This window comes from Malania oleifera, chromosome 5, assembly GCF_029873635.1.
Source record: "Malania oleifera isolate guangnan ecotype guangnan chromosome 5, ASM2987363v1, whole genome shotgun sequence".
Taxonomy (NCBI): Eukaryota; Viridiplantae; Streptophyta; class Magnoliopsida; order Santalales; family Ximeniaceae; genus Malania; species Malania oleifera.
The window spans coordinates 90,688,639-90,711,616 of NC_080421.1; the positions used below are offsets into that span (position 1 = coordinate 90,688,639).

General features: G+C 36.0%; 1 protein-coding gene across 1 annotated transcript in view; it reads right to left on the reverse strand.

Moving 5' to 3' along the window:
* Window positions 1-22,978, reverse strand: part of LOC131154897 (elongation factor Tu, mitochondrial) — a 30,635-nt gene that overhangs the window by 3,768 nt on the left and 3,889 nt on the right. The window contains exons 5-7 of the mRNA XM_058107709.1: window positions 4,446-4,550; window positions 4,236-4,326; window positions 3,930-4,135 (exon numbers count right to left, since the gene is read on the reverse strand). Of these exons, the coding sequence (XP_057963692.1) occupies window positions 3,930-4,135; window positions 4,236-4,326; window positions 4,446-4,550 (402 nt within the window). The remainder of the gene's footprint in view (window positions 1-3,929; window positions 4,136-4,235; window positions 4,327-4,445; window positions 4,551-22,978) is intronic.

Consider the following 22,978-nt stretch of genomic DNA (forward strand, 5'->3'; position numbering starts at 1 on the left):
TAATAACATATTACTATCATATTAAATTATGATAAAAATAATATTATTAATTAAATTAAAAAACTTTATTTATTAATTTTAATTTAAATTAATAAATAGTTCTTGTTCAATCTAGAATTGACTTATAATAACTAATATACACGAGAATACATGGTAAAATAATATATAATTATTTTTAAATATATTTAAAATAAAAAAAAATAATATTTTTATAACTAAATTTAAATGATAATAATATTAATTTTCTATTTAAAATTTAAATATTTTCTATTAACTAAAATAATATAATATTCTTATTTATTAATTCACAATAATCTCACAATTAATATATATTTACAACATATGATTATCACATTATGTTATGTTAAATATAGTATCAATAACCAAATTAAAATTTTAAATTTATATAACATTAATTTAAATTTTTTATTCATTCCAAAATTTATTATATTTTATTAATAATTAATAGGCTATAATGCATGGTAAAATAATATATGGTTAATTTTTAATTAAAAATTTAATTAATAATTATGTTAACTATTATTTTTAATTAATACTTAAATATTTTTGTTAATTCAAAAAATAATATAATATTATTTTTTTTCTTAACAATAATCTTGTTCTTAATTTATATTTATAACATATGATTATTATATTAATTTATATTAAAATAATATTATTAATTAAATTAGTATTTTTAATTGTAAATATTATTTCAAATTAATAGATGGTTTTTCTTCTTCATTCCATAATTGAATTTTGTTTCATTAATAATTAATATATTATAATACATAATAAAATAGTTTATTATTGTCTTATACTGTATTTTTAAAATTATAAAATAGCCACCAAATTTTTTTATATTTACAAAATTGACCCCACCTATGAACAGTGTCACTTATAAGTGGCCGAAAAGCTATCTTAGATTGCTTCTCAAAATTCACTTAAAAGGTTCTCAAAAAAGTGATTTTATAAAAGCACCACTAATAAAAGTGCTTATTTTAAGTGATAAGTGCTATAAGCACTTTTTTTAAAGTGCTCCCAAACGGGGGGCTTAGGGCATGTTTGGAAAAGAGTTCTATTTTTCATTTTTCAAAAAAATTACAAAAATGTCACCTTGTTTTTTAATTTTTCAACATTTGTATAAAAAAGTGGGAAAACATCATTTATTGCTTTCAAATTTTCAATACAAATGTCGGAGAACTAGATTACAAGGTGGTATTTTTGTAATTATATAGAAAAGTGAAAATGGAAATAATTTTTTGGTATTTTTTACCATATTGCCAACAAATATAGGGAATTCAAGAAAAAGAATCACATAAATAGATTTTTGGAGAACAATCACAAGATTGAGGCATAATGAAGATGATTGACATGATGGTACAACAACAAACAACAACAACAGCGAGCCTTCCCACTAGGTGGGTTGGCAACACAAATCCTTTTCCATCAATTCACTCGATTGAGGGAATTTTCTTCCGCTAGCTTAAGAGGTATTAAGTCATTCCTCACTATCTATTTTTAGTCTACCCGAACCCTTTTAATATTAGAGGCAATAACTAATTCGCTCCCCATAAGTGCGCCACTTAGCCTGCATTTCAAATGTCCAAACCGTCTAAATCACCCCTTCCTTATTTTGTCTCTAACCGGTGCTATGCCTAGTTTATTGTGAATATGTCTATTCCTTAATTTATCTTATGCATACCACTCATCTATCTTAACATTCGCATATTGGCAACTTTTAATTTTTGTACATGTTGCTTCTTAATTGCCCAACATTCTAATCCATAGAGCATGGCCGGCCTTATAGCCGTCTCCATCTCATAGAACTTTTCTTTTAATTTTAAGGGTATTCTACGATCCCACAACACACTTGACGCACTCCTCCATTTTACCCAACCTGCTTTAACTCTACATATCACATCCTCTTCAATTTTTCCTTCTGCTTGCATATTGAAATCTAATAGTAATATTAATTTCTTGATTATCAAGATTAATATTATCTCCAACATTCCTCCTTACGTAACTAAAATCACATTTCATATATTCTATCTTATTTCTACTTGTCCTAAAACCTTTAGACTCAAACAATTCTTCAAAGTTCTAACTAAGATTCACTCTACTGACCCACTCCTACTTTCATCAATCAAGATAATATTATCTGCAAACAACATATACCAAGGGATCTCATTTTGAATATTCCTAGGGAGTTCATCAATCAGTAAAGCATAATGATAAGGACTCAAAGTAGAAACTTGATGTACACTTATTGTAATTGGAAATTCTCTGGACTCTCCTCCTACAGTCCTAACACTAGTCAATACTCTATCATACATATCCTCAATGATCTCAATATATCTACTGCACACTCACTTCTTTTCTAAAACCCATCAAAGAACTTCCATAGGTAATTTATCATAGGCTTTCCCTAGGTCAATAAAAATATATGCAAGTCCCTCTCTTTTTCCCTAAAATTTTCCATTAATCTTCTTAAAAGATAAATAATTTCCCTTGTATATCTCCTAAGAATTAAACCAAATTGATTCTTTGAAAGTTGAAACCCTCATTTTTGGTCTTTTTCTTTATGCATTTACCATTTCCCACACTTATAATTTTAATTCTGCAATAGTAATTACAATTTTGAATATTGCTTTTATTTTTGTATAAAGGTATTAACTTCCTCCAACAATTTCTTGGTTTTATAATAATGTTGAATAGATTAATTAACCATATATTTCCTTTATCCCCTGAACATTTCCAAACTTCAATTAATATGTTATCCAGTCCTATAGATTTCCTAGTCTTCATTTTTTTTAAAGCCATCTTAACTTCAATGACTCTCATTTTGAGAATAAATCTCGTATTTTAGTCTTTTCCTCATTTATCACTTCCAAGTTCAAGCGTCTAGTTTAATTTTCATTAACCAACTTATTAAAGTATCTCCACCACCTCTCTTCAATGTTTTCTTCTGTAGTTAAGATATTTTCATTCTCGTCCTTCATACATTTTACAATACCTAAATCTTTACATTTCATTCCTCTATATCTAGCAAGTTTATATAAGTCTCTTTCTCCTTCTTTTGTATCTAGTCTAGCATATAAAGTATCATAATCTCTATGTCTAATAACCTTTTTTGCATTTTTTTTCTTGCTTCTTTATGCTTTTTAAGGTTTTCTATATTTCAACGATTTTGCCATGTTTAATGCCAGTTTCTTTTTGTATTTACGGCTTTTTGAACATCTTAATACAACCACCAACTTTCTTTATTACCCGAGTATCTTCCTTTGAATTCACCTAAAATCTATTTTGCCATCTTTTTGATGAAGTTATCCATCCTATTCCACATAGTGTTCTTACCCCTATTGTCCTATTACTCTCTTTGATCATTTTATCTTTGAATTTTGCTATATTTTCTCCCTTCATTATGTTGCTCTTTCTCTTCAATTTTATAGTTATATATCTAATACTAGAACGCTTATGTTGTGTAGTCAAACGTTCAACTAGGATAGCCTTACAATTCTTACATGATAGAGGATCCCCCTACCTAGGTAAGAAGAAATCTATTTGGCTATTATTTTGCCTCTCTCTTGAAAGTTATTAAGTTTTCTTCTCTTTTTATAAAGCCAGTATTCAATATAACCAAATCATAAGACATGGCAAAATCTAAAACCGTCAAGAGAACATTACTGTACCATAACTCGTTCTCAACTATTTCACAAGAACTGAATCAACTGATTGAGTGCAAAAGCACAGATAAAGAATTTTGCATTAGAAATTAATAAATGTAAGATCCTTATGACATTCCTGATAAAAAGTTCAGATGATCAAAGCCAATGAAGCAGAACTAGGAATGGAGACAGAGGGCAAAAATTCCAGTTTCTTGCTCCAAAATAATGCTCGATACATACATTGCCACAGACATGTCTTACCTGGATAGAGAAAACATCTTCAATTGGCATTAGGAATGGCTTGTCAAGTTGGCGTACAGGGTCAGGAATGTATTCATCCACAGCTTCCATTAATTTTAAAATAGCTTTTTTCCCTATTTCTTCATTTGTACCCTGTAAAGCTGACAAAGCTGAGCCTCGAATGATAGGAATTTCATCCCCAGGGAATTTGTAGAAGCTCAGAAGCTCTGCCAAACATACAAGCTCATGTGAAACACTTATATTATGTAGTCATCCAAGCAAGCAAAAAGCATGAACAAAAAATATTAACTCAAATGGTCACCTTACCACGGAGCTCCATTTCCACAAGTTCTAGTAACTCTGGATCATCAATAGCATCAACCTTATTTAGAAAACACACTAGTGATGGCACACCAACCTGTACAATGCAAGAAAAAATGTTCTCACATAACTGCACTCTAAAAGCACAGGACACACAGGAAAATGCTAGGGGTACAAGCTTATTATGCTAAACAAGCTTCTAACTACACTACCAACCTGACGTGCTAGCAAGATGTGTTCCTTCGTCTGCGGCATGGGCCCATCAGGGGCAGAGACAACCAGAATCCCGCCATCCATCTGGGCAGCCCCAGTAATCATGTTCTGCAAATCAACCAAATTCATTAGCTAATTTCCTAGCAAATAATACTGGTCAAATTAAAAAAAAATCATGCATAAAATACTGTTTAGTTGGGATGACATTTTTGAGATAAACACAGATTCCTGCATTTGTAATTCATATAAGATAAGATAACAAGTGGTGAAGTCTGGAGACACTAAAATAGGACAGGAAGATTGAGGACATATTTAGCATTAGAGTGACCCATAATATTGTGCTTAAAGCAAAAATATGGCATCCAACTGACACGAATGCAATGAAGGATTGGTGTTGCCAACTCAATAACATAAATACTGCATTCAGAGACAAGGATTTGAGGTGTTAGATTAGGGTTTTAATGTATTTGGACAAAACTTACCATAAAGTTTATTGAGCTGTATTCATGTCAGCACATTCCAAATCCAATGCTCCAAAATGATCTTCCCAAACGCAGTAATAAGCTTTTGAGAGTACATATGAAGCCATGAAGAAAATTTATTTTTGGTCACACTAAAAAATACAAAATACATAGCCTACACTATTGTTAAACTCAAAACTCTCTTTGGGTGGAGGGCAGGCCCTGGGAAGGGGGGTGCATTTTGTTTAGAGGCATTAATGGATGGAGGTGGTAGTGATATCTTACTGATGGTGCTGTCATAGCAGTGATGGAGGCAGATAGAGACAATCAGTGTAATGGGCTGAATGAAGCAAGGGATGGCAGCAATGGCACTAGATTGTTTCTAGATGTTCTGGTGACAAAGAAGGCGGCAGTGGTGACCGTGTTTTGGCAGTACTGAAAACTTTGAACATGATGGATTAACTTTCTCAATTTGAAGCTGTATACCTTTCCAGCACAACTTGTAAGTGGCGGAGCCAGAATATCAAAGTAGGGCAGCAAGCCTAAATTTGATTAAAGAAAATTGTAACATCCTTTGTTTCATACTTTGGTCGCATTCTATTTGAAATGTAATGAGTAAATAAGGCTGTTATTTTGAGCTGAGATATAAAATCTGTGTATTAAAATTTTCTATTTCTAAATTTTTATTCATTAAAAGTACAAAATCTGAACTCAAATACTGTTCAAATACTTCGAATCCCAGAGGGGCAACTCCCAGTAAGATGCCCAGGGGTACCCCTTGTTACCCAAAGAAACAGCAAGTAGGACTGTGATCTCCTGATAGAAAAAATCTCTGCAAGAAAAACATACAAGACTTTTGGGCAACAACTCCTTTTCTTCCAAAGTCTGTCCAAAAGGAGGTTGAAAAGAGATCTAAAAATTTCCTATAAAAAGGAAATGAAAGGAAGGCAAATGGATGCAAAGCAAAACAGAGAGATTTCTGCAAACCATATGAAGGTGTGTCAGGGCTAAAATCCATGACAGCATGGAGTGATGCTGCAACCATCAAACCATAGCTGTTAAAATCGTACAATTCAGATCATTTTAGGTTAACTTCCAGTCAAATAGTATACATGAATCGGAAAACACCCTGAATCGTAGGAATCATCGATTCAGCTGAATGAGTTGCAGAATCGAAGCAAATCATGTGATTCACATGATTCAGCTATATCAGGTTCCAGGTAGCTCCAACTCCTTTTAAACCCATTTAAAAAGTATTTTAATTTTTTTTCTCACGATTAAACTCTAAAACCCTTTTACATAAGTTCTGTCCTGGGAAACAGCAAAGAAAAGACTCTTGGTCTCTTATTCTGCCTCTTCCCCTCGCTCTTTCTGTATCTGCATTCTGTGAGTGGCAAGTCTGCCGACTGCCACTGAGAAGGTTAGAAGGGACTTTGGAGAGGAAAGCCAACATCTGGAGAAGAAAACCAGAGGTCCAGACTCCAGAGTTGACATACTGTAGGGCTGTGAGCTGAGTTCCCTTCAAAGTTTCATTTTTTATTTGTTCTTTATATTTTAATCAGTTTTGTAACTTTTGTTTATGTTTTTATTTTTCTTTTTCTTCTTCTTTAAGTTGTTAGAGAAATCCCAAGCATTAAAATGATACTTTTTTATTAAAACTACAAAGTTCAGTTGTTATTAATTTTTCTTGAGTTTATTGAAAGAAGCATACGCATAACTTTTAAATAGATCATGGTAGGATTTAGACCTACAAAACTTGCTTCAAAGGCAAGTGCCATTCCAATTAGCAACATGATTGATCCATATTTGTTGAAATTTCAATGTTTTTTGCTATTTTGTTTTGTTGTGCATGTGTGCGCGTCATTTGGAACCAATTTTTCAAAATTTGTACCAAATCTTACAATTTGATTTGATTCTCAATGATTTATTCACGATTCATGAAATTGGAATTTCAATTCAAGATTTGAATCTTGATTTGACAACTATGCATCAAACTACTATGGCATATATGCACCTCAACAAATGTCCCGCAAATTTCCTAATGAGGTGGTGGATTCCTATCTGAAGGAAAAGGGAAATGGTGTGCTAACTGGATATGGAGAAAGCATTTGATCATGTCAACTGGAATTTCCATTTTTATCTCCTCAGGAAAAAGGGCTTTGGGGAGCTCTAATGCAGTTGCATTACTCAATACATCAAAATCCCAAGCTTCTCAATGCTCATAAATGGCTGCCCTTTTGATTTCTTTCGCTCCTCGAGAAGCTTGAGACAAGGAGATCCCTTGTCCCCTTTTCTGTTTATTTTGATTATGGAGGTGCCTAGCCTCATGCTGATGAAAGCTACTGAAGGAGGGATCTTTAGAGGTCTCAAGGTGGGCAGAAATGGAAGGCTTACAGAAGTTTCTCGTCTCCTTTTCACAGATGATACTATCATATTTTGTAAAGATGACCCCCTTCATATCCTCAACCTCCGCTGCATTTTGTTACAGTTTAAGGTCGTCTCAAGCCTGAAAGTGAACCTTGGTAAAAGTGAGCACATTCTGGGTTGCAAGATGGGATTTTCCCACTAATTAACTCAGTCGCCCCTCTTGGAGCAAAATTCAAAGACAAAGGAGTGTAGGACCCTATTATTGAAAAGTTTGAAAGGAGATTGGTAGGATGGAAAAGAAATTTCTTATCAAAAGAAGGCAAACTCACCCTCATCATGAGCACTTCAACGAATCTTCTAGTTTATTTCATGTCCCTTCTTCCATTATTAGCCTCAGTCGCTAGGAGATCAGAGGGAATTCAAAAAGGATTTCTTTGGTGAAGCTTAGGGGAGGAATTCAAATATCACCAGGTCAGATGGGGAGTGATCAAACAATCCATTTGTTCAGGAGGTTTGGAGTTGAAATCCCTCACTTTCACTACAGCCCTCCTCAGGAAGTGGTTATGGAGGTTCATGAAGGAGAAAGAATACTTTTGGTGCGATATTATTGTTTCTAATATGGGCTTGAGCACAATGATTGGACAACACACAACAAAAGGGACCCTATGGAGTGAGAGTTTGGATATTCATTACGAAAGGATGGAATGATTTCTCCAATTTGTAACATTTCAAGTGGGAAAGGGGGCAAATGTTTACTTCTATCATGATGTGTGGCGTGAGAATAATAACCTTAGAGCTGTCCTTCCTTTCATCTATAGCTTGCCTCGTGACAAAAATGCCCTTATCAATCATCATCAAATCACTGATCAGGAAAGTTTCTAGAACTTCATGTGGAAGTTTACTACGAATGTGGCAAATTGAGAACTTCATGCACTCTCTTAATTTTTACAGAATTCTCTATAAATTCTGTTACGAAAACATCCCCACAAGCCAAAATGGGCTTTGGAAAAAAATGGTGTTTCCTTAAATCTCTCTACAGGAAAAACTCATCGATCGGGACAAATTGCAACAACTCCCCTTGGATTCACATTTGGAAGACAGTAATCCCTTCAAAGGTAGCCTTTCTTGTTTGAGAGTCTGTACATGGAAATAGTTTAAACCCTTGACAATCTGCAGAAAAGAGGGCTTACAGTCACAAATAGGTGTTTTCTATGTATGTCTGATGCAGAATTAGTCAACCACATTCTTTTTCCACTGCCGCTGGACAAGAAACTTGAGGAATTTGGTGCTATACTTCTATCCTTGACTGGACAGCAGTGGGTTACGGCAAAATCAGTTGGAGGGGAGATTTCGGCTTAGAAAGGCATCAGAGCCACCAAGGGAAACAAAAGGCTTTGAACCTCATCCCTCTCGCCGCCTTTTGGTGTGCTTGGAAAGAAAGATATGGGAGAGCATTCAAAGATACAACTACTCTGATTCAAACTTGCAAAGACCAGTTGCTGCTGTCTCCAGCTGGCTTAGTGGACAAATTTTTCATGATCACAATGTAATCCTTCATGTTTGCAACACTCTAAAGAGTGGTTGATGTTTTGTACTACGTGTTGGCATCCCCTTGATGCCTTGCAAATATAATTTTCTCTTTACTGATCAAAAATAAAATAAAATGTGGGTCCACACATACAAAGTGAAAGGATCTAATATCTGCGCAGCTAAATAATCTGGGCATGGAAAAAAGTCCTCATAGCCAGACAATGGCCTACCCTCTCATCAAATGCAGGATTGTACAGGCAAGTCCCCATCTGTTTTTCACAGCCAGACAAATGGCCTTCCCTCTCATCAAATGCAAGATTGGCACAGGCAAGTTCACATCACTGTTTTCCGATAATTGGCACCCCCACAGCTCACTAAAGGTATGGCCCAGACATCTCCATTGAAATGGTATCCCCACTCTATGCTAAAGTGGTAGACATGATCAATGAGAATACCTGGACCTGGCCTAGGAGGAAAACAGCAAATATCCTAAAGATCCAAAAATCTCTAAACTACCCTCCAAATGCTACAGAGCCTGACAATGTGCTGAGACCTCTCCCCCACTATTTTCTCCTTTTTTACAGCGTGGAACTCAACATGAAAGAAATCTTCCTATGTGAATTGGGTAAACAGAAGCTCCCAAGCATTCCTTCATAGCCTGGTTGCAAATGACAGGCTAATTACACTTAAGAAGCTAACAGCACAGAGAAAGGCACCTAATGCAACATGAAAACTCTTGGAACCAAATCTTAGTCGATTGCACAGCCACCAAGCAGCAAAGGAGTCCAAGACCTGCTAGGTAAAAGTATAAACAGACAGGATGCAAACTGGGAACAGTTCACCATATGGCTTAGCACACTTGGGAGCTCACAGACTGAAATTGAGTACAAGCTAGCCAGGAATGCCACTATCTGCCAAATGGAGAGCTAGAAACAGCCATTTGAATGAGAATACTACCCTGAATATTGACGCCCTTGTATATAAAATCTTTTTTGATGTAAGGAAAAGAAGAGCAGAGCCTAGGAGACTGACATAAGCCCATCAATATTGCTCTATGTATCAAATCTGTATTTTCCCTCTGGTACTAATCAGTTGCATCTAACCTTGTGCCAAAATATAAATTAAATATTAGAAGAAAATATGTTATTTCAGCATTGTGTGACTGGGGGTATTTTGTCCTTCAGATTTTATTACTATTAATATGTGAGAGGCAGACTTGGAGCTGTACGTAAGTCCCCAGGAAACTGCCACCTCCTTTTCTCTTGCTTTCTTCCTCTTTTCTTCTCTTCTTCTCTTCATTTCTTCTTCTCTCCTCCATCTCTAACTTAACAACATGGTATCAAAGCATTAACACCTCTAACTCTGATTTATCATAGCTGTTTCTTTAGATACTCCGTTTTATAAAAAAAAAAAAATTGCATCTTCCTCTGATTAATTCTCAGATCTGATTTTCTGGTTGGATTGAGAGTCATTCAGGGACCCTTCTCATCATGGTTTGTCTGTGCAGCATCCTTTGTAAGATGCTGTCTGTTTGTGCTCGTTTGCTGATGTGAAGCAGTTATGCACTGTTTCAGGTATAATTCCTGTGCCATTCTGCAGTTTTAAACGGTAAGGTTGTCGCACTGTGACCTGGAGGTCAGGGGTTCGAGGCGTGGAAACAGTTTCTTGCAAAAACGCAAGGTAAGGCTGCGTACTATAGACCCATTGTGGTCTGCCCCTTCCCCAGACCCCGCATATGGGGGAGCTTTGCGCACAGGGCTGCCCATTTTTTTTTTTTTATGATTGCTTGCTTGCTCACAATCTTGTTTCAGTTGCCGGTGGTTTCAATTGGTGTGCAATGACTTTGCACTTGCTTCTAGTCGCTACCATCAATAATTCCTGCGGCTGCTGTGCTGCCATGTAGTTTATTAAGTGCCCATTGTGCTTGTATGTGCTGCCTGATTGTCCATAGTTGCTGTGTCATTCATTCCCGATATTGGTGTGCACTTATTGTAGTGAATAGGGGTGGTTTTGATGGCCTCTACAGAGAGAGCTTCATCTGACACAGTTAACGTACAGATCACAGCCATCAAATTGGCTGGACCCTCCAACTGTTATGGAGATAATTTAGGATAATTAGGCTGTAAATAATTTGGTTGAAATATTTTAGTTTATATTTAGAGTTAGAATAGCAGAAAAATAGTCTATAAATAATGCTGAAAATCTAGCAGCATTTAGGTGCTGAAAATCGGGCAACAACTGTGTAAATCTCTTCTATATAATGAAAGCAAACCGGATGGAAAGGGCATTCAGACCAAAATTAACATCCTATCAGAGCTGGTTACCAGTAGATCCTGAGTTCTAGTCATGTTGCCTGCGTTTACTGTGGTATTTTAAAAAAATTATTCAGTTCCCTACTATGGTGCTATTTATCATGTCTTTATCTCTCCACGTGCTGTCAGGCTGCACGTGCAGGGGAGTGTTAAAGTTTGATATACATTGTTGGCCCACAACCTAATAGCTTAAGCTTTTAGGTAAAATGGTAATCTAACATAGTATTAGAGCCCCTCTTCTAATTCCATCGTTTTGGTCTTAATCACTGGGTGCGATTCTCATCACTGTTTTTTTCATAATAAAAAAAAAAAGCTCCCAGTTTCAGCAAGTTCTTTCTTGCTTTTCGTGGGTGTCGGCCTTCTTTGTGGTGTCCACTTTGGTGGCTTTGAGTTTTGTTGGGGGCTGCTGGAATTCTTTTTTAGTTGCGCACGCTCTCCTTGGTTGCATGCTACTCATCTCAGTGTTTTTCTCGTGGTGGCTGGGAATCTTTGTCGCTGTCAGCAGTTTCTGTGGTGGTCAGCAGCTTCGACGACTCCTGGTGTGATCAACGAAGGTGCTGTGTTTCTTCCTTTGCTGTGTTGTTTTTCACACAGGGCAGGTATTTCGAGTTAGGGTGCTGTGTTTCTTCCTTTGCTGTGTTGTTTTTCACACAGGGCAGGTATTTCGAGTTAGGCTTCCGTGTTTGATCTGGGCTTTTTATTTCTGCTGGGCTTTCGTAATCTGGTTATCTATAGACCTCTTATTATTTGGATTTGGGCCTAATTTGAATTAAGATGCCGTTTATTTGGTTGATTTCTTGGACTTATTTTTTTTAGTACCTTTCATCATGTCTATTGAAAAGACTATTGTTCGATTTCCTGGAACAAATTTCCCTACGTGGGAATTCCAATTTAAAATGTTCTTGAAAGGGAACAAATTATCAAATCATATTGATAGTTCTGCTCAAGTTCCCACTTATGAAAAGGGATTTGCACAATGGGAGGTCAAGGATACTAAGGTGATCTCTTGGCTGCTGGGGACGATTGAGTCTCACCTTGTGGCCAATCTTCGTTGTTTTACTATGGCTTAGGCTATGTGGGATTATCTCCACCGTATTTACCACCAAGATCACAGTGCTCGGAAGTTCCAATTGGAGTTGGTAATTAGTAATTACAGTAAAAGTAATTTACCAATTGAAAAATTTTATTCTGGTTTTATTAATCTTTGGAGCGAGAATTCTGCTATTGTTCCTGCTAAGGTTCCCCCTACGGCACTTGCGGCTCTTCAAGCGGTTCATGCTGAGAGTCAACACGATCAGTTTTTTATGAAACTTCGACCTCAATTTGAGCCTGTTCGAGCCTATTTATTGAACCGTAATCTGGTTCCTTCTTTGGATATTTGTTTGGAAGATTTGTTGCGTGAAGATTGAAGAACAACGGTTATCCACTCAGATGGATATGACTTCTAAGAAGGTATTTTCTGAGGCTGTGAATGTAGCATATGCAGCACAAGGGAGAGGGAGGAACAAGTTGCAGTGTTTCAATTGCAAGGAGTTTGGTCATATTGCTCACAAATGTCCTAAGAAAGTTTGTAACTACTGCAAGAAAGAAGGCCGCATCATCAAATACTGTCGAGTGCGGCCTCAAAATCGCCAATCCCAAGCTTTTTCAGGCTGCTATTCAGTCCTCTTCTTGTTCTTTTGCACCACCCATTGTAAGCTCTGATTCGTCTGTTCTCACACTAGCAATGGTCCAACAGATGATTGTGTCGGCTTTTATGCCCTTAGGCCTGCAAGGTACCGCTGCCAACTCAACTTCTTAGATTGTTTCGGGCGCTTCTAATCATATGACCATGGTTTTAAATCGCGGTTGCGGGTAGCATAACATAACGGTAATGGGTGTAACGGGAAGCAGGAGTAGCGGATGTTACATAACGGGAAGTAGGTGTAACGGCCGTGAATTTTTTTGAAGCACGCACAACCTTGTACATATTTGCATACTTGCATGTTTTAAGCTTTTAGCCCTTCTTAGAAAGAGTTTAGTGTATTTTGAATCCTTTAGTTTGAGTAACTAAGTTATTTGGTAAGGGCAACAAGTTTACATTTATTTTAAACCACCATTGATAGAAAAATTAGGTGTGTGTGTGTGTATTTATACTTCTCATTGTTCTTATCTGTGATAAATTCTTATGTGTGCTAAATTAATTAATAGAATAAAATACATTATACACTCCATTAATCTATTAGATAAGACATACGAATAATACAAATATAAAATAGCTACAAAAGAAAGAAGGTTGAAGTTAAAAAATGTAGAACATAAATATCACATTACTAATATTGTCAAAATAAAATATTTTCCTAACAAGTTAGTATTTTCAAATTGTTAATTAATGCATTTATTGTGAGTATTTAAAGAAATAGTAAATTTTGTACCATTGTCATCCTCATTATAATCATTTCCCCCTCTTGCCACATGGTATATTGAGAATGATTTATGAAAGAGAGGGAAAAAGTAAGAAGAAAAAGTGAAAAATAAAATAATTTTTTTGGTGTAACAATCTTGTAGTGTTTATGTAACGGCCGTAGTGGCCTTTACGTAATGGTTGCGGTCCGTGACAGCCGCTACGGCCGTGATTTTTCTTCCCACCGATTTCGCAGTGTGTAACGGTATCGGTAACCTAAAAAACCGTTACGTAACGGCATTACATAACGGTCACGGCCATTATTTAAAACCATGCATATGACTGGTAATATGACAAGACTCCATGGTGTTCGTAAGTATAGAGGCACGCAAAATATTCAGATTGTTGATGGCAATAGTCTTCCAATTACTGCTCTTGGTAATTTGGGCTCTTCATTTCGTGATGTTTTTGTCTCTCTTGGATTGTCTACCAATTTGATTTATGTTGGACAATTGGTAGATAATAACTGTGATGTTCATTTTTCTCGTGGTGGTTGTCTTGTGCAGGATCAGGTGTCAAGGACAGTGATCGCAAAGGGGCCTAAAGTGGAACGTTTATTTCCTTTATAGTTTTCTATTCCTAATGTTGTTTCTCTTGCTTGTACGACTATTGCCAATAATAATGAAGTATGGCATAAGAAATTAGGTCATCTGAATTCTGTTGTCTTCGCTCATCTTGTGAAACATGGTTTTTTGGGCAAAAAAGATTCCTTTTCTTCTTCTTCTGTATCTTTTGATTGTGCTACTTGTCGTCTTCGTAAAAGTAAAACTTTACCTTTTCCTGCGCATGGTAGTCGTGCGTCTAATTGCTTTGAGATTGTGCATGCTAATGTTTGGGGTGGAAGTCTTGTTAGTTCTTATGGTAAATATTGTTATTTTGTGACGTTTATTGATGATTATAGTTGATTCACTTGGATATATTTTCGACGCTTTAAAGCTGATGTGTTTTCTGTCTTTCAAAAATTTGTTGCTTTTGTCGAGACATAGTTCAGTACTTGTATCAAAACTTTACGCTCCTCTCAAGGCAGGAGCACATGTCTCATTCTTTTCAGATTTTTCTTCAACAAAGGGGAATCATTTCCCAGCATTCTTGTCCTTATACCCCTCAACAAAATGGAGTCGCTGAGTGTAAGAATCATCATTTCTTAGACGTCGTTCGTACTTTGTTGATTGATTCTTCTGTACCTTCTATGTTCTAGGTAGAAAAGCTTTATCTACTGCTGTCAACTTGATTAACTGTTTGCCTACTACCACTCTAAATTATGTTTCTCCATATTTTTGATTATTTGGCATATCTCCTGAGTATCAATCCTTTAATACTTTTGGGTGTGTTTGTTTCGTTCATCTACCACTTGTTGAGCGTCACAAGCTTGCTACCCATTCGTCACATGTGCCTTTATGGGATATAGTCCTACTCAGAAAGGATTTGTTTGTTATGATGCTCATGCAAACAACTTTCGGATCTCTCGAAATGTGATTTACTTTGAAAATCAATATTTCTTTCAGTCTCAGGGTATTTCTGATACTCTTATTACTCTTCTTCCCGCTTTTGATAATGTGTCTTCTTCTATTGAGCAATTTAAACAGGTGTGGTGTATCATTGACGTCCTCCTCCTTCATCAACGCCCCTTCCAGACACTAAACCGTCATCTGATTCTACGGTTCCTTGGCGCTCCACCCGGGTTACAAATCCACCAGATAGGTATGGTTTTCCTCACACCTCACTTACTGCCACTCTCAACACTTTTTCTGTTCCTCACACATATACCCAGGCAGCCACCCAAGCATGTTGGCAGCAGGTCATGCAAGAAGAAATCCAAGCTCTTCAAGATAATCACACTTGGGATCTTGTGACTTGTCCCTCTGGTGTCAAACCTATTGGCTGTAAATGGATGTACTTAGTCAAGTTTCGGTCTGATGGGTCAATGGACAGATATAAGGCACGTCTCGTGGCTCTTGGGAACCAGTAGGAGTATGGTATTGATTATGAAGAGACCTTTGCACCTGTTGCCAAAATGACTACTGTGCGGACTATCTTGACATTTGCTGCGTCGCAGGGGTAGTCTCTCCGGCAGATGGATGTGAAGAATGCTTTTCTACATGGGGATTTGAAGGAAGAAATCTATGTCTCCACCTCCCGGCATGTTAGCTACACCTTCCTCAAAGGTTTTTCAGCTATGCCGATCCTTGTATGGACTGAAATAGGCGCGTCCATGGTTTGATAAATTTCGCTCTACCCTACTTGCTTTTCATTTTACTCAGAGTTAGTTTGATTCCTCTCTTTTTCTTCGCAAGACTTCTGGAGGAATTGTATTGCTTCTGGTATATGTTGATAACACTGTGATTACTAGCTGTGATATTGAGTTAAATAAGCAATTACAATAGCATCTCAAGGCCTCTTTTCCCATGAAAGATCATGGTCCCCTATAGTACTTTCTTGGACTTGAGGTGCAGCTTATTCCGACTGGTATGTTGTTACTAGGGGTGAGAAAATTCGGGGAAACCCGAATTAACCGATTTAACCGACTGAAATTGGTCGGTTCAGTTCGGGTAAAAAAATCGGTTCGGTCGGTTCGGTTAAGCTTCACCAAAATTTGGTGAATCGGTTTTCAGTTCGGTGAATAGAATATAAATTCGGTTAACAGATTAACCGATTTAATAATTAATTAAATTTAAAATATAAATTAATATATGTTAAATAATTAAGCTTCACCAAAATTCTGTTTTAAATAATTTCGGTTAAATTCGTTTAACCGAATTACCCAAACAAGTAATTCGATCGGGTGAGGTTCGGCTAATACCCCTTATTCGGTCAGTTCGATTAATGGAAATGATTAACCGAAATTTTCGATTAATTCGGTTAATTAACCGAATTTCATCGAACTGACCGTTTGCTCATCCCTAGTTGTTACACCAACACAAATACACGCAGAAAGTGATTTCATTGGCTGGTCTCCAATCAGGTAACACTGTTCTTACTCTCTTGGAGGTAAATCTTAAGCTTCGTCAGGAGGAAGGCGAGCTTCTATCAGATCCATCCTTGTATCGGCAGCTTGTTGGGAGTTTGAACTACTTAACGACTACTCGTCTTGATATTTCTTTCGCTGTGCAGCAAGTCAGTCAATTTATGCAGGTTCCCCAACATCTTCATTTAGCTGCTGCCCGCCACATTATCTGATATTTGAAGGGCACCTCTACACACGGGTTGTTCTTTCCTAAGGAATTTTCCTTACAGTTGGTGGGGTATAGTGATTCTGATTGGGTCGAATGTGCGGATACTCGTCGCTCTATTATTGGTTCGTGCATGTTCTTAGGCAAAGCACTCATTTCTTGGAAGAGTAAGAAGCAAGACAGAGTTTCCAAGTCCTCCACTGAGTTTGAGTATCGTGCTATGTCTTCCGCAAGCTCTGAATTCACATGGCTTTGTGGGTTATTGGGTGAACTTGGTTTTTCTCAACTTCATTCCACTCCTCTTCATGTTGATAAATAAGTACTATTCAGATCGCCGCTAATCCTGTCTTCCATGAGAGTACGAAACATATCGAAGTCAATTGCCATTCCATACGTGAATCCTTTGACAAACAAGTTATCACTCTTCCTCACATTTCCACCGAACGTCAAACTGCAGACATATTCACTACAGCTCTTTCTCGACACCAGCATCAGTTCTTAGTTAACAAATTGATGCTTGTTGATCTACCAGCATCAATTTGAGGGAGGATGTTATGGAGATAATTTAGGATAATTAAGCTGTAAATAATTTAGTTGAAATATTTTAGTTTATATTTAGATTGTATATAGCAGAATATTAGGCTGTAAATAATGCGCTGAAAATCAGGCAACAACTATGTAAATCTCTTCTATATAATGAAAGCAAGCCCGATGGAGAGGGCATTTAGACCAAAATTAACACCAACTACCTGTTGTGGTTTCAGGCAATACGCGTGTATATTACCGAGAAAGGGAAGTCCAGGTATTTGTTGCATTCTCCTCCGTCTCTAGACTCCAAGGATGATGAAGATTGGACAAAAGAAAATGACATATTGCTTGTGTGATTGTGGAAAAGCAAGGAGCCACAAATTGCTGCGAACATGATGTTTCATAGAACACCCAAGGCTGTATAGGATGATCTTTGTGAAAGATTCTCTTAAGATAAAAATCAAACCCACATTTTTTACCTATATGAGAAATTTTTTCAAATGTAACCAAAAGGGTAGGTCCATTATTATAGCACTTTGAAGGCTATGTGGGAGGAACTCAACATCTATCAACCAATTAGTTCCGACACTGAAATTATAAAGGGGCAAAGGGCAGAATTTTTGGCTGCCAAGTTTTGGTTTAGGTTGAGTTGTGAGCTTCAAGCCTTCAACCCATCCACGGGGAGATTCTTGCCAATGAATCCAAACCACCCATGAATGAAGCATATGCTAGAATTCAATGGATCAACAAATATGGCTCTCAAACTTCTCCTAAAACTTCTTCCCATGATAGTTCAGCCATGTTTAGCACCACATCAAACCGTAATAGGGAAAGTGGTGGAGGATGAGGACAAGGTTTAGAAGGCAGAGGTAGTGTGTCTGGACGTGGAACCTGTCATGGCAATTCTCGCATTTGCACACATTGTAGCAAGCAAAATCATTTTGTGGATCGCTATGGGGATCTCCAAGGAGAAAGAACTTGGGACAGTAAGTCTACTACTAATGTGTTCCAATGCTGAAAGTTCAAGTGACCCCTAGCCACTCCACTGGGGAGTTGAGTACATCATCAAAAGGTTTTAAATAGCAATAGCGGGTAGTGTAACATAACAGTAACGGGTGTAATGAGAAGCAGGACTATTGGATGTTACATAATAGGAAGCAGGTGTAACGGCCGTGAATTTTTTTCATACACACGACCTTATGTAAATTTGCATGTTTTAAGCTCTTAAGTCTTAACTCTTCTTATAAAGAGTTTTAATGTGTTTTGGATCCTTTAGTTCAACTTACTAACATTGTTTAATGAGGGGAACAAATATTACATTTTCTTTAAACCACTATTGACAAAAAAATTTATATTATTTTTTAACTTTTTCATTAATCACATGCATGATAAATTAATTAATAAAACAAAATTTATTATACACTTCACTAATCTACTAGGCACAAAATAAATACAAATAATACAACAATTATTGATCATTCAATAAATAAAGTACTAAAAACTTTAACTAGAAAATAACAATGAAAGGAAAGAAGGTTGAAATTGAAAAATGAAGAAAAAAAATACAAATTACTAATATTATCAAAATAAATATTTTTAACAAAATAGTGTTCATGTCAAATTATTAATTAATGCATCTCTTGCGAATATTAAAAAACAATTTTTGTATCATTATCAACCTCCTTATACCCCCTCCCACATAGCTTACAAGAAAATTTTGTGAAAGGAAAAAAAATAAAAAATGAGTAGAAAGAGTAAAATATATATATGTTTTTTTTTTTTTTTTTGCTATAACAATCCTGTAATGGTTGTAGTGGCCATTACATAATGGTAGTATTCTATAACGGCCATTACATCTGTGATTTTTCTTCCCACCAATTTAGCTGTGTGTGTAACAACAATATCAGAGACCCAAAAAAATTTTACATAACGGTTGCGGCCACACATCTTCATCTACTATGTCCTAATAAGAGTATAACAATCTTGTCTACATGCTCAACAACTCCAAACTCATTCTTTTACATCTAATGCTACTATGGCCCATTTAGGTACAACTGGTCTTCTTGCCTCTTCATCCTCTTCATCTCGAGTTATTGCTTTTGGTGCCTCCTCCATGTGACAGGTAGTCCTAATTTATTTCAATCCTTGAAATGCACTACTTTACACTCTAAAGTTACTCTTACTAATGGTTCAGTTACATCAGTTTCCGATTGAGACAATGTTCTCTCATTACCTTCTATGCCTCTTTCCCCTGACTTATATGTGCCTAAATTTCCCTTGAACATATTGTCAATTAGTCAATTAGCAAATCACATAACTATTTTGTGACCTTCTTTCCTTCTAATTGTGTAATTCAGAATCTCCGGACGAAGAAAAGGATTGGTGGAGGGCTTATGAAGGATGGCTTGTACTATTTCGACGCTGGTAGTCAATCTAGTTCTTGTCATACCACTTCCTCAATTTCTACTCATATTGTGAGTGATCTTATGTGGCTAAAATCTCTTACGTCAGAGATAGGGTTTTTGGTAACGTAACCGGTGGATATGTTTTATGATAATCAAGATGCCATTTATATTGTTAAAAAGGCATATAGAAGTAGCCTTTCACGTTGTGAAGGATTATGTGTTGAAGAAGGTTGTGAGGACTCCTTTTTTGAAATCTGCAGATCAGTTGGGCGCTGTTTCACAAAGCTTTATTCAAGCATGCCTAGTCTAATGGTTGTAAGAAGCTGTGGTTGGACGATATTTATATGCCTCCAGCTTTAGTGGAATGCTAGAAGATAATATGTTATTTCAGGCATTCAGCAATTAGATTGTGAGTAGGGGTATTTTTGTCTTTTAAGATTTTTACTTTTATTAATACATAAGAGAGCAGACCTGTAATTTCTTTGCTTTCTTCTCTCTTCCATCTCTAACTTTACAACATTAAATAAATATAATATGATTGTAGAAGGTAAATACTCTATAATAAATGTCTAATGCTAATTTTTCTACATAATTATAATTTTTTTTTCCCAAATATTTTGAAGTTTGTTGGACGATATTTATACACATCCAGCTTGAAGGGGAATGTTAGAAATGAATATGTTATTTCAGGCATTCAGCAATTAGATTGTGAGTGGGGGGTTTTTTTTCATTTAATATTTTTATTTTTACTAATACATAAGAGCGCATACCTGTAAATTCTTTGCTTTCTTCTCTCTTCCATCTCTAACTTTACAACATTAAATAAATATAATATGATTTTAGAAAGTAAATACTCTAAATAAATTTCTAATGCTAATTTTTCTACATAATTATTATCCTTTTCACAATTTTTGACGTAGGATCAAGGCACGAAATAATGAACGAAGTAGTAACGAAGTAATATTTTGACAATAAATTCAAATATAAAATAGAATAATAAGAAATAAAAAAAAATGAGTCAATATAGTACTGTATAATTAGAGGAGAATGAGCAATCAATATATAGTGTAAAAATTAATAAAAAAAAAAAACATAATATGGTTGAAATATGGAAATTACAACTACAAAGAAATTTAATACAATTAAACAAGAATCGAGTTTGCAATAAACTACTATTGAACAAGAACTGTGATTATAAACCATGTACATGAAAATTTCCTAGACGTGTACATAAAAGAAAAAATTTCATCAAACAAATTAACACACTATCAAGATGTTGCTGTCCAAATGCTAAAGCTAATTTCTCAAACCCATTTTTAAGCTAAAAACAAGCATTTCATTAAAATTGCTAGACATAGAGAGAGGGAGAGAGAGATCATTTTCTTAAAGAAGCTTTTGACTATATCAAGGTTTTAAAAGGCAAATGCGCAATGCAAGGCATTTTAACCTTCATGAGATAAGGTGTTAAGATGTAAGGCTTTTGGAAATTTTATTTATATACATAAATAAATAAATCACATCTATACTGAAGAAAGAAGCAGATTTAGGAAATTACAAATAATTTTTTTAGGGGAAAAAACAAATATGATTTGTAAGCTAGTTTTTCGTCTTTCTAGGTAAACCATGCCAGGTGATCATTATAACATTTTTTATCACTATAACTATTTTAAGAGGATCATTATAACATACAAAGCTCAGATTGTGTTTGTGACACAAGATGCAACTTTCATTGTTATTGAAAGGTTCAATCTTACAAATTTTACAGACTCACGTAACTTAGAATAGAGCATTACTTACTCCTCTCATATATATAATTAAATTTTGCTAGCCTAGTCTAAAACCAAATTTGACTTTAAATTCACAAACTCAAAATGTGCAAAGCCTCAACAAAAGGTGCACCTTTTGCACAAATGTGTAAGCCTTCCTGTATTATGTGCTTGCCTTTGGAGAGTTCAGTATTGCAGACTATGCCTTCTCACATGAGGCGACATTAGATTGTGCCTTTTAAAACATTATTACATTCTTACCCTCTCCTCTAGACCCCCAATGGTTTGTTAAGACTTGGGATTGGCTCTTGTTGCAGAGCCAAGCATAATTACTAATTAATGGGCCAAAAAAAAAATGGAGGGAGACACCCCTATAGTTCAATCATGAGGCAATGGGAGGTTTTGGATTCAAAACTTGTGGCAGAACATCTCATATATAACGAAACACAATAAGCGTCTCAATGGATCTAAAAATAACGAAAGTTAGCCAATTGTTTGATCATGGGATAGGCTCCCTATTGTGCAGCCTGGTACAATAAGCCTCTGAATTGGCCCACCCAAAAAAGGAGAGGAGGCAGTGGAGGGTCATGCTGCTTAGTTTAAGGAAATCTTAAAAAGTATAGTACATAATGAAAGAGGTTTTTGAATGTTAAACAGGGTGGCTGCCACCATTCACCCCTCCAGCGCTACCTAAATCTGCCATTAAACACCGTGCCAAACAGGGAAAGCCTTTTTCCTTTTTCCTTTTTATCAGTCTAAACATGAGGCAAGTAGGCAACCTTTACAGATGGCAGTAAAGTCATTTGAGATTGGGGTCCCTGTAGTGAAGGTAATATAGGGGCACACTGATGGTACGAGGAAAAGAAAATCTTGCTTCCAACAGAAATATAGAAACATTTATCGAAGGAAAAAGAAATATAGTAAGGAACAAAAACAGAGAAATTACAATATAAGAGAAGACACGAAATCTTCAAATAAAAATAGCCAAAGAAAGAAGAAATAAAACAAAGGAAAAGGGGGGAATACTAACAGAACCTTATTAAGAAAACCCTTCTTTAATCCCCTCCCATCATAATTAACAGAAGACTGTAAGTTGGCTAATTTTCACTAGCCTTTCTTCACCTTTCTAGACCCACAATCCAGATGAACTTCATTTCCTCCAAGACCAGACAACCATAACCCATTTTGTCCAAAGCTTGTTGGCAGCTACATAATTTCCTCCACAGTAATAGGCAAAATCCCATCCATGCATGGCTGCCCAGGCCATTTTTCTCCAAAAAAAAAAATAGGTATTCCCTCCAAGCCCTCCATCAGAGATGATGGCATATACAAAAGATTCCCAAGTAAATCAGACGACTCAGAGATATACCCCACTGTTCCCAAACTCCAATAACAGACCAGCATCACATGCAAACTTGCCATCAACATCATTTTCATCCTCTGATATATGTCCTCATTTCTTTTTCTCCTTGCCTTTAATAACCTTTTCCTTCAAACCCCTTTTTTGATCATTAGCATCCACCTGCTCCACTGCTCGACAAAGATAAATCTTAT